The sequence below is a fragment of the Dendropsophus ebraccatus genome, chromosome 15 (assembly GCF_027789765.1).
Source record: "Dendropsophus ebraccatus isolate aDenEbr1 chromosome 15, aDenEbr1.pat, whole genome shotgun sequence".
NCBI classification, from domain to species: domain Eukaryota; kingdom Metazoa; phylum Chordata; class Amphibia; order Anura; family Hylidae; genus Dendropsophus; species Dendropsophus ebraccatus.
In genome coordinates, this window is record NC_091468.1 from 35,144,697 (window position 1) to 35,158,687 (window position 13,991).

At 43.9% G+C, this 13,991-nt stretch overlaps 1 protein-coding gene across 6 annotated transcripts in view; it reads right to left on the bottom strand.

The window, feature by feature from the left end:
* Positions 1–13,991, bottom strand: part of MAP4K3 (mitogen-activated protein kinase kinase kinase kinase 3) — a 185,063-nt gene that overhangs the window by 41,242 nt on the left and 129,830 nt on the right. For 5 of the 6 annotated variants that reach the window (XM_069955268.1, XM_069955270.1, XM_069955271.1 and 2 more), the window contains 3 exons: positions 6,510–6,568; positions 1,918–1,956; positions 1,560–1,616 (listed from right to left, as the gene is read on the bottom strand). In XM_069955268.1, coding sequence (XP_069811369.1) covers positions 1,560–1,616; positions 1,918–1,956; positions 6,510–6,568 — 155 coding nt within the window. The remainder of the gene's footprint in view (positions 1–1,559; positions 1,617–1,917; positions 1,957–6,509; positions 6,569–13,991) is intronic. The other variant, XM_069955269.1, reaches the window with a different exon arrangement.

The window sequence follows — 13,991 nt, forward strand, 5'->3', positions numbered from 1 at the left end:
GTGTGCTCCCAATTTGTTCCTTCTTTTTCTCTTGGAGAAGACAAGCTCTATTAATCTTGACCTGGACTGATGAAAATGCTTCTCTCCATTCCCGAATGCAACTGGAGAAAAAGCTTTTTTTCAACATCTTTCTGTACTTTCTGTGCATATTTAGTGCTAACACAATAGTATATGAGATCTGCCTATACACTAGGCCGCAGCTAATCTGCATCTCTGGGCTGCAACAGAGACAAGACAACATGTGATGTAATGTCACTATTGAGGTTAATTCACTCAACAGGGTCCCGTACCAACCAATGGTGTGGTAGATGGGCTTATGGTCTCCCTCACGCACAAGGGTTCTACACTGACTGCTACCTCTGAACTCTCTACCTTTTTGGCCCTGGACTGATGTTTTACTGCAGCCTGTATAGTTTTTAATAATGAAACATCTTATAATCCAGCCAAGGCAGCCTACAGACTGGCAATCTGGGCGGCCCATCAGGCATTTGCCCAGTCTGCCAAACTGTCAGTCTGGGTCTATTGTATTTTGTAAATGGGCACCAGTCTATATGTTATCACAAGATGGCCTTCTGTGATACCTGCAGAATAACAGCCCGGTGCACCTCTCAATTTCAGTCCACACTCCACCAATCCACTTAGTCAACATAATGCAAACTGGAACTACACAGACATCTCAACATTCACTAATGTACAAAGGGTCACGTTATTCACTGAAGACCTGGTGTCCTTGGAGCGCATTATACTTGTACGAATGGATTGACTGTGGATATAAGAAATTCACCCGTGCACCACAAGGACATCATTGTACACTAGTATATGTTGGATAGTCTGTCCAAGGTTGGATAGCTCATAGCCTAAACCTGCTTTAAGGGATTCTCCCCTTTCAATGGCCAACTGACCATAAGCAGCTCACACTGTATCCCCCCTTCACTCGGACTCCAGCTATTGGCAGTTTGGGGAGAAATCGGGCAGTAATTGATTAATGTCCCAGCAGCGCCTCCACATGGGAAACTAAGTATTGCAATCTTAATACTTTCATTAAAAATAAAAACATAAGTTAGTCAATCAATCACCAGCATTAACAGTGGTTGGAAAACATTTGGAGTGTAGCACATAAAAAGCCGGATAGCACAGACCAAGCCAGAACAAGATGGCCAGGAGACAGAGTAGAACAGATAGCATGAGGGAACGTGACACGGCTACAGAAGTCACAGAAAACACCACCTACGTTTAAGACAGAATCCAGAAGAAATGGGCACACGAGACCCACAACTGAGGTTTCCCGTAAAGATATTAGCTCTAGCATTGGGACCGGCTGCCTAGTTCTGAAGATGCACATAGGTATGGATAATTCTGTAGGCCTAGATCAATGTATTTCCCCTGTTAGTAGCAAAGGCTAAGAAAAGCAACAAGGTGTATAGATGAAGAAAAATAAAGCTAATGCACAGATTTGTCTTGCTGTGCCAAATGCTGTGCTGTTGTAGCCAGACTGAGTCCCATTCGTAAGATGCATCGGAAGCAGAGACCCAATAAGTCGAGATTTGAAAAGAACTTACTGTTTAGATTCATCATCATCCCCATCATCATCATCTTCTAAATGTGCCACATGTCCCCTAAGGAGATGAACAAGGTACCATGGCTGAGTGCTCTGAGAAAGCTATACTACAGCTACTACAAAAGGACTATGGCATGCAGTACCTAAGGGCACTTGGTTTTGCTACAGAGTATAGAGTTTGTTGGTATTTCTGCCTATGCTTTTGTTGGTAGTGTGGAGCACAGATGCAGGTTACACCAAGTAAAGCTCTGATACATCTGCACAACACACACTGAGGTGGGGAAATGTTACAACTGGACAGCAATACACACAGTTACAGCAGACAGAGGGGTTGGCGCCCATGAAGGGTTAGTAGTTACCGTTGGTGCAGCTCCTCTTCTACTGACTTCAGGAGACTCCTTTAAAGGAAAAATCACAACATTCAATATACTGTCAATGGTAATGATACCGCTAATCGAAAATCTAAAGGAATCAACAAAAGTTACAAGTTATACTGAATCTTTTTTCATAAAGATATATATCAATCCACTCAGCTCTTCCTGCTCTATAACATGATGCTGATAGCTTAGTAGAATTTTCAGGGTGACAGGTTCCCTTTAAGAGAGATTGTTTGGCTGTCAGCTAGCGTAAATGTATGGCCAGCTTAAGTTTTTTTTTGTTAGGTACACTTTATAGTAAAATAGTTCAGTATACAGTATTAGTAAGGGTACTCATAGCATTTACTGACAGCAGCTCCCTGTGTACCTCACTGAGCTTAAAACAGACTCCCCTCCTGCAGGCTGTGCTGTCCTGATCTGTATCCTGAATAGTGAATCTGTCTATAAGATGGCCGAGCATGGAGGAATCCCTCCCTCAGTGTCCACCATAGGCATATACAGGCTTAGTTGAGGACACATAGGGAGAGACATGGTCACAAGCTTCTCCACGCTTTGCCATCTTACGGACAGACTCACCACAGAGCAGGACGCCACAGCCTGGTGGAGGGGCTTCTGATACCAGCTCTGCGAGGCACACAGGGGGCTATTGAAAGATACATTTACTTATACTGTAACCCTGAACAATTTTACTGTAAAGTGGCCAACCCATTCAAGAAGAAATGTTTGAAACCTTATTAGGCATAAAATGATAATAGATAATAATATCTTCATATGGAAGTGGTTTAAAGCGACTCTGTCCCCACAATCTGACCCCCCAAACGGCTTTTAATCCAAGATCTGTCCTGGGGTCCGTTCGGCATGTGATGCAGTTATTGTCCTAAAAAACAGTCAAACGGACGTGGCTTGGAGTATATGTGCCCTAAGTTTGCACCACCCCTTCGTCCCTCCTCCCTACCCTCTTCATCATTAGGAATGCCTCTAAAACATTTCCTCCTGTCTGAACATTGCACAGGTGCCCTAACGATCCAGCCCATGTGCCGTGCGGACACAACTGACGAATAGTAGAAAATCTGCCTGGAGCATTCCTAATGATGAAGAGGACGGGGAGGAGGGACTGAGAGGTCGTGCCAGCCTAATGCATACACAATCTAGGCCACGCCCGTTTGACACAGGGCTGCCAGTTTAAAAGTAGTTTTTTAGGACAATAACTGCATCACCTGCCGAACGGACCCCAGGACAGACCTTGGATTAAAAGCAGCTATCTGAAGGTACAAGCGGGTTGGGTTGGGGGGGGGGGGGGTCAGATTGTGGGTACAGAGTCGCTTTTAAGTCATTATTTTACTTTTTTCCAACTCTGGCAATTTTGGTTCACCATTTTTTTTTCTTCAAAATCAATTGGTGCCTGAAAGTGCCAGAGATTTTTAAATTACTTCTATTAAAAAATCTTAAGTCTTCCATTTTTTGTATGTCTTGCAGGAAGTGGTATTCTTTTCAGTCTGGAGAGCAGGAGAGGTTTTCTATGGGCATTTGCTCCTGCTCTGGACAGTTCCTGAAACGGACAGAGGTGGCAGAGGAGAGCACTGTGTCAGACGGGAAAGATTACACCACAGCAAGATTTCAGATTTTTAAATAAAAAATATTTACAAATCTGTTAACTTTTAAAATCCATTTGACCTGAAAACTTTTTTATTTGTCCGGAGTACCCCTTCATGTTAACTTCTTCATCTATGTTAACTTGTATGTTAACATGGATATGTTAACTTTTACATCTATTTCTAAAGTGCAACATAACATTCTATTCCTCCACGTTTCACTGGTTTCTGCTTTATTCCTTTTTTCTTTTAAAGTACTTAAAAAGTATAACATAGTAGTTTGCCTTATTGTATACAGAAAAATAAAAGGGACACATTGCTTTAAATTAAAATGTACAAGGTATTTCAATGGGAAATAAATTCTGATGTGCAGCACACCTCTGATTTTTGTTAAACAGTATAAGAACTTTTCCAACAGTACAAAAAAAAGTGCACGTTAAACGTAAAGACAAAATGCAGTGTGAACCTAGCCTTATTTTAATGAAATACAGCATGAAATTCATGGTATATAAAAGTGTATGGATGGAGTAAAACATAAAAGTACATAAAAATGGCTATAGCCAGTATAATATCACCTAAAGGTAGAACGTTAGAAGCAAACAAAGTAATGCTATGAAACTGCCTGTGGAGCTTGGGAATAATTGGCCCGTATAAAAACCCGATTCAATGTCCCAATTTGATCAGCACGGAGCACATATGCTGCTTTCCTCGGAGGCATTTTCACCTTATTTTCAGCTGTGCCTCAGCGTGATCATCAAATGAGGCAAAATAAACTAAAACAAGGTGGGCAAAAAGACTGAAGGAAAAGAAAAGTCGCCGTATCTTTTGCTTAGTCTTACTCAGGGGTAATTTGCCTTGTGCGGCTGCGATACAAAAGCTCGGCATGAATCGCTCCTACCTCCCATGGAATAAGAGTGCTGGATTTCTCAGACTGATATAGAGCAGATTTTTCTTATGATGAAAGGAAATTGCTACCGTTCCGTGCATTTTATGAATTCTGTTCAGCACATTATCATTAGTTCTGAAATACATTCTTGTGTTGCCAGATTTTTCCATTAATCTATTGTTTTATGAGAAAAGCTTATAGTAACATTCACCCACTTGTTATTATGGCTTGTCAGGACAGATAATGAAAGGCTTTCTTTGGGCATGGTGAAGGCGATGATGTGCTTTGTATCTGAACACGAGCAGACAAACATGCAACGCTGAACAATGTAGTCATTTTATGGATGAATAGATAGGCTGGATATGTTGGCAAGAACAATCTTATACAGAACAGGACGAGCCCTAATCTTAATTCCCACTGTTTTAGAGCTAGAGATTATGGAAGTGTCAATTATTTAGAGGGAATGTGTCCTTTATATTTTCTTTTACTGATTAGTCAGCTACTAAAACTTCTTCTTTTAATTCTAATCTGCTTCTATTTTCTGACTACAATTTTTTTTATTTTACTTTTTGTACATTGTTATGGGGGCTGCTATAATGCCTGGGCAGTTCTTAACAGCATTTAGTGACATGCTTTACAGCCAGGCTCATGAATATAGACGTCAATAGACAGACTCTGTCCCCTGGAGATTAATGTGAAACATTACTGAGCGTGCTCTGTAACCTGTGAAAAGGTCATTCCACAGGGAGCTGCTATTGTCTATATTGATGCCACATTACATTACATGCTGTAATTCTGTACAGATCACTTTACAGCAGTCTCCTCTTATCACCCCAGACACAAGACAAAGCACATTCTGTGCGATTTTTGTTACCGAAGTACAGAACCTTTTATATATATGTAGGTTGGGAGAAAGTTTATCGAAATTTGTGCAGAAGAGCCGCTGCCCACAGCAGCCAATGAGATTATGTCTTTAAATTTTTAAAAGGCCTCCAAAAAAAACTTAATTATGATTGGTTGATAGGAATCATCTGTTGTTTTGAAGGCCAAGGACTAAAGTAATTGAAAGGTCAGAATCCTGTCCACAGGAGGTGAAGAAATGCAAAAAAACAAAAAAAACAAAGACTATATACAATATTTGGAATTCTAAGAGCACAAATAATAAATTATAGAAAGAATTGTCTTGTTTTACAGATGTACATTTACACCTTTATAACATTGGATGTGACTGGCACGTGGAGTATGTTAGAGTCTTATCGTTCAGTATTTGATTACTGGTGGATGAGTAAGTTGGATGCAGCCCTAGAGAGTCCTATGGCCTATGGCTGTATCCATGCTTTCTCAGTCTCCCTAGGGCTGCATTCAACTTCTTCAGCCACCGATAATCAGACTCTAGCACGCTCCAGTTGTGCACATCTCTACTCAAAATAGCAGACTCCAATGTGCCATCTAGAACAGGGCCTGGTGCTTTAAGCTATACGTCTGCCATGTTACAATACTCAGAACTGTGCTTAATCCACAGTAAGAAACAAACATAACAATAGCATTAGTCATTTTCTAGCAACTCAAGGGAAAAAAAAGAAGTTCATACCATGTAAGCATACAGGCAAAATATTGTTCAAGATTGTTCAAAGAAAATGATTTACAACCAAATGGATCCGCTGTGACATGCAGACTGGATGGCCATAGTTGTATAATATATAAGGAAGTGACCACACAGGGTAGACTGGTCCTCTATCTGTAACTTTCTGTAAGGTTTATTTCTTTCGTAGTCGCCATGAATGGATAGTATGGATAGAGGAGGGCTTCATTGATTTCAATGGCGTCATCATAGAAAACTAATGACTACATTTGGGTCATTTCCCCTGCATATATGTGTTTTGACTTGGACCCAAAAGTGCAGAAATCAAAACAAGTATATGCTAGCTTGACTACATGTGTGCCATTGTAATCAATGGGGCTTTTACCTATTCCATGATGTATCCATGCCTTTCTGAAGAATTACAGAAAAATTACAGATAAGGTACAAGGCTACTGCATGCAGTTACTAAATCACCTTAACACCAAGAAAAGAAACATCAGGAGTTTCCACTCACTTGTTTCCCCCTAGGAAATAGCCACTTTGGGGTCCTTGGCCATAGTCTAACTGTAGGTCCTAAAAAAAGAAGAGAGAAAGCATTATTTAACATATGAGAGTGTTAACAATGCTTTACAGTGATACTGAAGCATATCCATCCTATCCAAGTAGACTCATTATTTTACCTCACACTAAATAACACTGCAGTATAGAAACCAGCAGCCTACCGAGCACCCCACACGGGGATCGAGGAACTGCCAGTACTCTGATGGGAAGAAAACTGATCAGGTGGTTTTACTTAATTTCACATTTGCATATAAATATAGTGAAACACATCAACATGCTAGCTGCTGTTGATGGATCTTATTCTGGACATGTGTTTATTGTGTCTTACTTAAAGGCATCTGAGGGGTCTTTGGCTTTCAATAGATAACACTTGGGAAACAGCTGCCATATATAATATTATACATATATTTAGTATATGGAGAGAATCGTAATAACTGGCTACAATAATTCTAATGAATAGTACTTAACATTTGTAGATGCTAAACTGGAAACTCTATAAATAATCAATACATAAATAGCAGATACATAAAGCACAGAGATTGTCACGTACAGGTATTAACATCACAGTAATATTATGGTTATTATGTCGAAAACACATTGACTGAAATCGATAAAACCGATATTAATGTGTACAAAGACAATAGTGGTGACATACAGTATTATGGGTATCCGAGGGAAAGGTAAAGAAGACTGGTCTATACTGGGAAATATAAGGGGAGTTGTTTCATCTGAGTCCAGTACAGGACAGGTTACCTATATACTAATTATATACTGTAGGTACTATTCAAACTGACTTTTTGCCCCATATTTAATCATATATTACAGGGGTCCTCAACTGGCGGACCGCGGAGGCCAGCTGTCCGGACCCCTGGTCAGACCTCCTAACCGCCCCGGATCCGGTCCGTCCCGCTCCCCACCGCACTGCCTCCCGCCCCATAGGCGTACTGTCCTTAGATGTCAGTACGCCTGTGGGGCTGGGGGCAGTGTCGGTCCGGCCCCCGGCTGATACGCGCTCTCTGGGGATGTTTCGGGGATTCCCCAGCAGAGCGCGCACCACAGACCTCATTGTACGCTGCCGGCCTGTCCTTCCCGGAAGTGCAGGCCGGCGGCGTACGCTGAGGTCACTGATGCGCGCTCTGCTGGGGAATCCCCGGGACATCCCTACAGAGCGCGTATCAGCCGGGGGCCGGACCGACGGGAAGAGAAGAAGACAGCCGCAGCGGGGAACGAGGTGCTAGGTGAGTTGTTTTTGTTATTTTTTTTTTTCTGTCTGGGGGGCATCTACAAGGGGAGAGCGCACAGGTGGACTATATACTACAGGGGGGACCTCACAGGGGGCTATATACTACTGAGGGGGCTATATACTACTGGGGGGAGCGCACAGGGGGCTATATACTACAGGGGGGACCTCACAGGGGGCTATATACTACTGAGGGGGCTATATACTACTGGGGGGAGCGCACAGGGGGCTATATACTACAGGGGGGACCATACAGGGGGCTATATACTACTGAGGGGGCTATATACTACTGGGGGAGCGCACAGGGGGCTATATACTACAGGGGGGACCTCAAAGGGGGCTATATACTACTGAGGGGGCTATATACTACTGGGGGGAGCGCACAGGGGGCTATATACTACAGGGGGGACCTCACAGGGGCTATATACTACAGGGAGAAAGCACAAGGGGGGGCTATATACTACTGGGGGGACCTCACAGGGGGCTATATACTACTGGGGGGAGAGCACAGGGGCGCTATATACTACTGGGGGGAGAGGACAGGGGGCTATATACTACAGGGGGACAGCGCACGGGGGGGCTATATACTACAGGGGGAGCTCACAGGGGGCTATATACTACAGGGGGGAGCTCACAGGGAGGCTATATACTACTTGGGGGGAGCTCACGGGGGCTATATACTACTGGGGGGAGCTCACAGGGGGCTATATACTACTGAGGGGGACCTCACAGGGGGCTATATACTACTGGGGGGAGCTCACAGGGGCGCTATATACTACTGGGGGGGAGCTCACAGGGGGCTATATACTACAGGGGGACAGCGCACGGGGGGGGGCTATATACTACAGGGGGAGCTCACAGGGGGCTATATACTACAGGGGGGAGCTCACAGGGAGGCTATATACTACTTGGGGGGAGCTCACGGGGGCTATATACTACTGGGGGGAGCTCACAGGGGGCTATATACTACAGGGGGAGAGCACAGGGGGGTTATATACTACTGGGGGAGCTCACAGGGGGCTATATACTACTGGGGGACAGCGCACAGGGGGCTATATACTACAGGGGGAGAGCGCACAGGGGGGCTATATACTACTGGGGGGAGCTCACAGGGGGCTATATTCTACAGGGGGAGAGCGCACGGGGAGGCTATATACTACTGGGGGGAGCTCACAGGGGGCTATATACTACAGGGGGAGAGCGCACAGGGGGGCTATATACTACTGGGGGAGCAACAGGGGGCTATATACTACTGAGGGAGAGCGCACAGGGGGGGCTATACACTACTGGGGGAGCAACAGGGGGGCTATATACTACCAGGGCAGTCACCCCCTTTGTACCTAATATCAAAGGCCTGGTGAGAGAGAAAAAAATGCCAGTTTTCCCGCTAATAAGGCTAGGTTCACACGGATCCGTTAAACGGATGCTGAAAACGCAGTGTGAACCTAGCCTAAGCAGCAATTCTGTATATAAATAGTTGAACGTTTGTGACAAAGTAACAAAACACGTTTCCTACTGATGTTCAGCTCGGACCTTCACCTGACAATAGACCCCGGTAAGTGGACCTTCACTAAAAGTTGTTGAGTATCCCTGATATATTACCATTATTATTACACACTGTATATATACAACAGTCAAAAAGGGCTATACATACCATCAGCTTTTACATAGTCTTTGTCCATAATACATAGAACCTTGCCACTCATACCAGATTTTGTGTTTACCAAAGGGTTACCAGTTCCTTTAAAGTAAATTCCTATGGCAATAGGAATTTAAAGTGAATCTGTCAACCCCCAAAATTGTAGCATGCATTGTAATATAATAATTCATGCCATACCTTGTAAATTTGTCTGTGTGTCTTTATTTCTTTAAATAACAACTGTACTTTGGTGGTGAGAGTGCAAAGGACGTGCGGCCAAAATAAAGGCATGCAGACAGTGGCGTAGGGACCGCAGGGAAGGGACCGCGGGGGCCCCTTGCCAGCACACTGCCCCCTCCCTCTTGTGACCGCAAGCAGTGTTTTGCTTGCGGTCACAAGAGGCTAGTCCCCTGGCTGTCGTGCGGCTCCCTGGCTCGGTTCCGTCCCCAGCAGCACATGCGTCAGTAAGCTGTGTGTGCGCTGGGTAAGTACTTCCGCAGCAGGGAGCATCTATAACAAGCGCCCCTGAGCCGGAAGTAACATCCCCAGCGCACACAGGCTCACTGGTGTTTGTGCTGCCGGGGTAGGGACCGAGCCGGGGAGCCGCGCGTCAGCCTGCAGAAGAGAGACATGGCGGGGGAGCGAGTTGCAGGTGAGTATTCTTTTTTTTCTTATCGGCTTTGCATGGGGGGGCACCATCTATAAGGGGGATAACATGGGGGGAGGCGATCTATAAGGGGGATACATGGGGGGGCATCAAAAAGGGGGATACATGGGGGGCATCTATAAGGGGGATAACATGGGGGGCATCTATAAGGGGGATACATGGGGGGCCATCTATAAAGGGGGATAACAGGAGGGGCATCTATAAGGGGGAAAATTGGGGGGCATCTATAAGGGGGACAACAGGGGCATCTATAAGGGGGATAACATGGGGGGGCAACACAGAGGGGGATCTCTATAAGGGGGATAACACAAGGGAGGCCATCTGTAAGGGGGATAACATTGAGGGGCCATCTGTAAGGGGAAATACACGGGGGGCGTATACATTAGGGCATGCACAGAGAGATGCATGTACTAAAGTGGTCTACACAGAGGGAGGTATGTACTATAAGGGGGTCACATAGATTCAGACTACCTACTAAATGAGGGCACAAAGGGGCCAATACAGATGTGCAGTGTGTGCAGAGAGATGAGGATGGTGCCTAATGGAGTGAGGTGCCTAATATGTCTGTCTGGCAGATTCTGTGGATTTGTAGCTCGGATAAGTTCTCATAACGGCCCAGGGCAGAAGAAATAGATGAAAAGGGAAGAACTCTGATCAGAGAAGACGTCCCCTGTGAGTCATCTGATATAACTGCACTGTAATGTATATGGTGTACAGAACCTGTGTAGGGCTGGGTCAGCCTCTATATGACTGGATGAGAAGATAGTGATCTGTGTACAGTGGATTTTATTTAGTAGAGGTGGTGGTGGTGTTAGTCAGTATGTAGTGGTGTTGGTCAGTATGTGGAGGTGTTAGTCAGTATGCGATGGTGTTAGTAGGTGGCTGTGTTAGTCATTATGTGCTGGTAATATTTGTTGCTTGCAATCTGGTTCTGTGTTTTATTGGATTTAGTCAGTAATAATATGGTGGTGGTGATGGTTGTGGTGTGGAGGTAATATTTGCCCCTTGTATACTGGTATTATTGGCAATATTGGTCTCAGTATACAGGATTTGGTTAGTAAAAGTATGGTAGTAATATGTATGGTGATAATATTTCCTATACACTGGTATTATTGGTAATATCAGTCTTGAGATATACCAATAGCATCACTTGGTCGAGGAGGGGGGGGGCCCAAGTTGACCTCTTGCACCAGGGCCCAAGAGACATTAGCTACGCCCCTGCATGCAGACAACTTTGCAAGGTATAACATGAAAGCTTTTTTTGCAATGCATGCCTTATACATGCGGTTCATGGACCATATTAAGGGGTCAGAGATTTGCTTTAAGCAATTTTAACTTTTTAAAAAATTCCATAGAAAGAAATTTAACATGTTCCCACAAAGACGCACCTAAAGTAGAGATTGCAAGCGTGAGGTGATGTGGAAGTGTATTGTAAGCATATATTCACACATGCAGCATGTACTCCGCACCCACCTTTTCATACTGTGGGAAAGTCGTGCACCTTAAAATATAATGCAGCATACCCACTGGTGTTTAGCGTTATCACATTTGGCAGCACAAAATCATCATATGTTACAAGCTTCCAGACAATAATCTTGGTAAAATGGCTCCAGAAACATAGCCTTGGTTGAGTTCTAATGCTACAAGATGCAAATGATCAGCAAAAACAGACATGGTGGATGCCACTGACACATGCCTGTCAAAGCACTGCAAAATCCTATAGCTTCTACAACTGGAAGTCTGTCCAGTCTGTCCATCGTCCCATGTAAAATTTCTTGGTACACGCACAATGGGTAAATACACCACATCAGGAGCCTAGAACCCGCATCAGTCTGTAAGCAGATTTTTCCTGACAAGCCGACTTGATGGCTATAGGTTTCACACATGAATTACAAGTACGGATGACATGCTCCTTTGTATTAGTTCTAAACTTTGTCCAAAAATAACGTCTTAAACTAACCTCGAATGAAGACGACTAGTGCTCATTCCTCGGAGGTCTAATGTGCTCGTATTAATTCTTGGTCAGTGGGCAGGAATCACTGAATCAGCGCATGGTGTTCTGCTTCCTCCCATACAATATATGCCTTGCTTGCTATTCTGCCCAAGGCCTCTGGCAAAATTACCTGTGCTGAGCGTGCCAAGCCCTCCTGGCCATAAAGAAACTGATGTTTAAACCATTTTGTCCTGGCTAGGAAAGTGACCTGATTTTTGGGAACCAACCCAGATCTGTCTCTTTGAGACTTTAGCTGTTTGTCACAATTTAATTCCAGGACAGAGACAGTATAAAAAAAAAAAACTAGGGAAAGTAAAAATTCTGCAAATGTGAGAGGTTGTTCAGCTGCCACCCGGAGTATTACATCTTATGTGACATTCTCATGAACATGGCATCTGTCAGTGCTGCTTAAAGTGGTATCAAGGGCTTACGAGGCAAACTGCACCAACCATAAATAAGAGCTCTACGGAAGGCAGAAACACTAGCACTAATACTAATGTAAGTATATGGAGAGAAATACACCCCCCATAGACCCACTCTGCAGGGGGAAGGTGTGATTATGACTATGCAGGATAACATCACTTTTCTTATACAAATAAACAAGTATTATCCTATCTACTAATGCTTAATAATAGAGAAACTTTAAAATGTGACTGTAGAGAACTCCAGTTACAGCTTAGCATTGTGCTCTTGTCTAAGGCCGCAGACACTTCTATCAAATGGAGTTGATACCTGATTGCTTGGCAAAAACCTATTAAATGCTTATGGCTCATGGCCCTGTGATACTGGCCATACTGGTTGGGTAGAGCCTGGCATAACACTTGTTTGACCATCTTAACAAACTGCCCCATAAGCACACTCAGCCAAGTGTTCAGGTGTTTTGAATAGAGGGGAGGGTAAGCGGATTCTACTTCTGGGAACAGCTTAGTTCACTAAGAACAAAAATATTGCCAGATTCTTCATGTGCTGTCAGAAAAGAGTCAGGGGGGCTGCAATAAACAGAACCTAAGAGAAGGTTGGGCTCATTTAAACATTTACCGAAATTAAGACCTACCAAGAAAATAAGACCTAGCTTCATTTTAAAGGCTTTTTGGAGTAGGTTAAATATAAGCCCTACTCCAAAAATAACCCTTAACAGTCAGCTGACCAGATTCCTGACACTGAGTGGCTGAGCACCAGTCAATCAGGGCCATAGTTGTTATGCTCCGCCCCCACCTGCTCAACACAAGCTGCAGGGGAGGCAGGAGGGGTAAGAAGATGCCCTGTGGGGACACTGAATATGGAGGAACATAGGGTAGCTGGGCTAACTACAGAAGAGGGAGGAATAAAGTATGAGGACTACCTGCAGAGAGGGGATGTATACAGTATGGAAGAAGAACGACAGAAGAGGGGGGATAGGTATACAGTATTGGTACTACCCTGCAGAGGGGGGTGTATACAGTATGAGGGGACAACTACAGAGGGGAGGGGAGGTATATAGTATGGGGACTAACATTAGAAACAGGAAGAGTACAGAATGGGGGCCTTACTGGAGAGAGGAAATAATATAGAGGGGTGGGAGGTATACAGTATGGAGGCCTAACTAAAGGATAGGAGACTAACAGGACATATAGTATTGCAGCTAACTATAGTACAGGGACATACTGTGTTTCTCTGAAAATGAGACCTACCCCAAAAGTAAGCCCTAGCCCTTTTTTCAGAGAGGGGGAAAAATTATATATATATATATATATATATATATATATATATATATATATATATATATATATATATATATATTATCCCTGGCTTATTTTCAGAGAAACACGGTATCTAATGTGTATGGACAGCTCTAGGTGAACAGATCTGGCAACAATTAAAGGGGTTGTTCCCAGGCTAAGTACTGCAGCTAAAGCA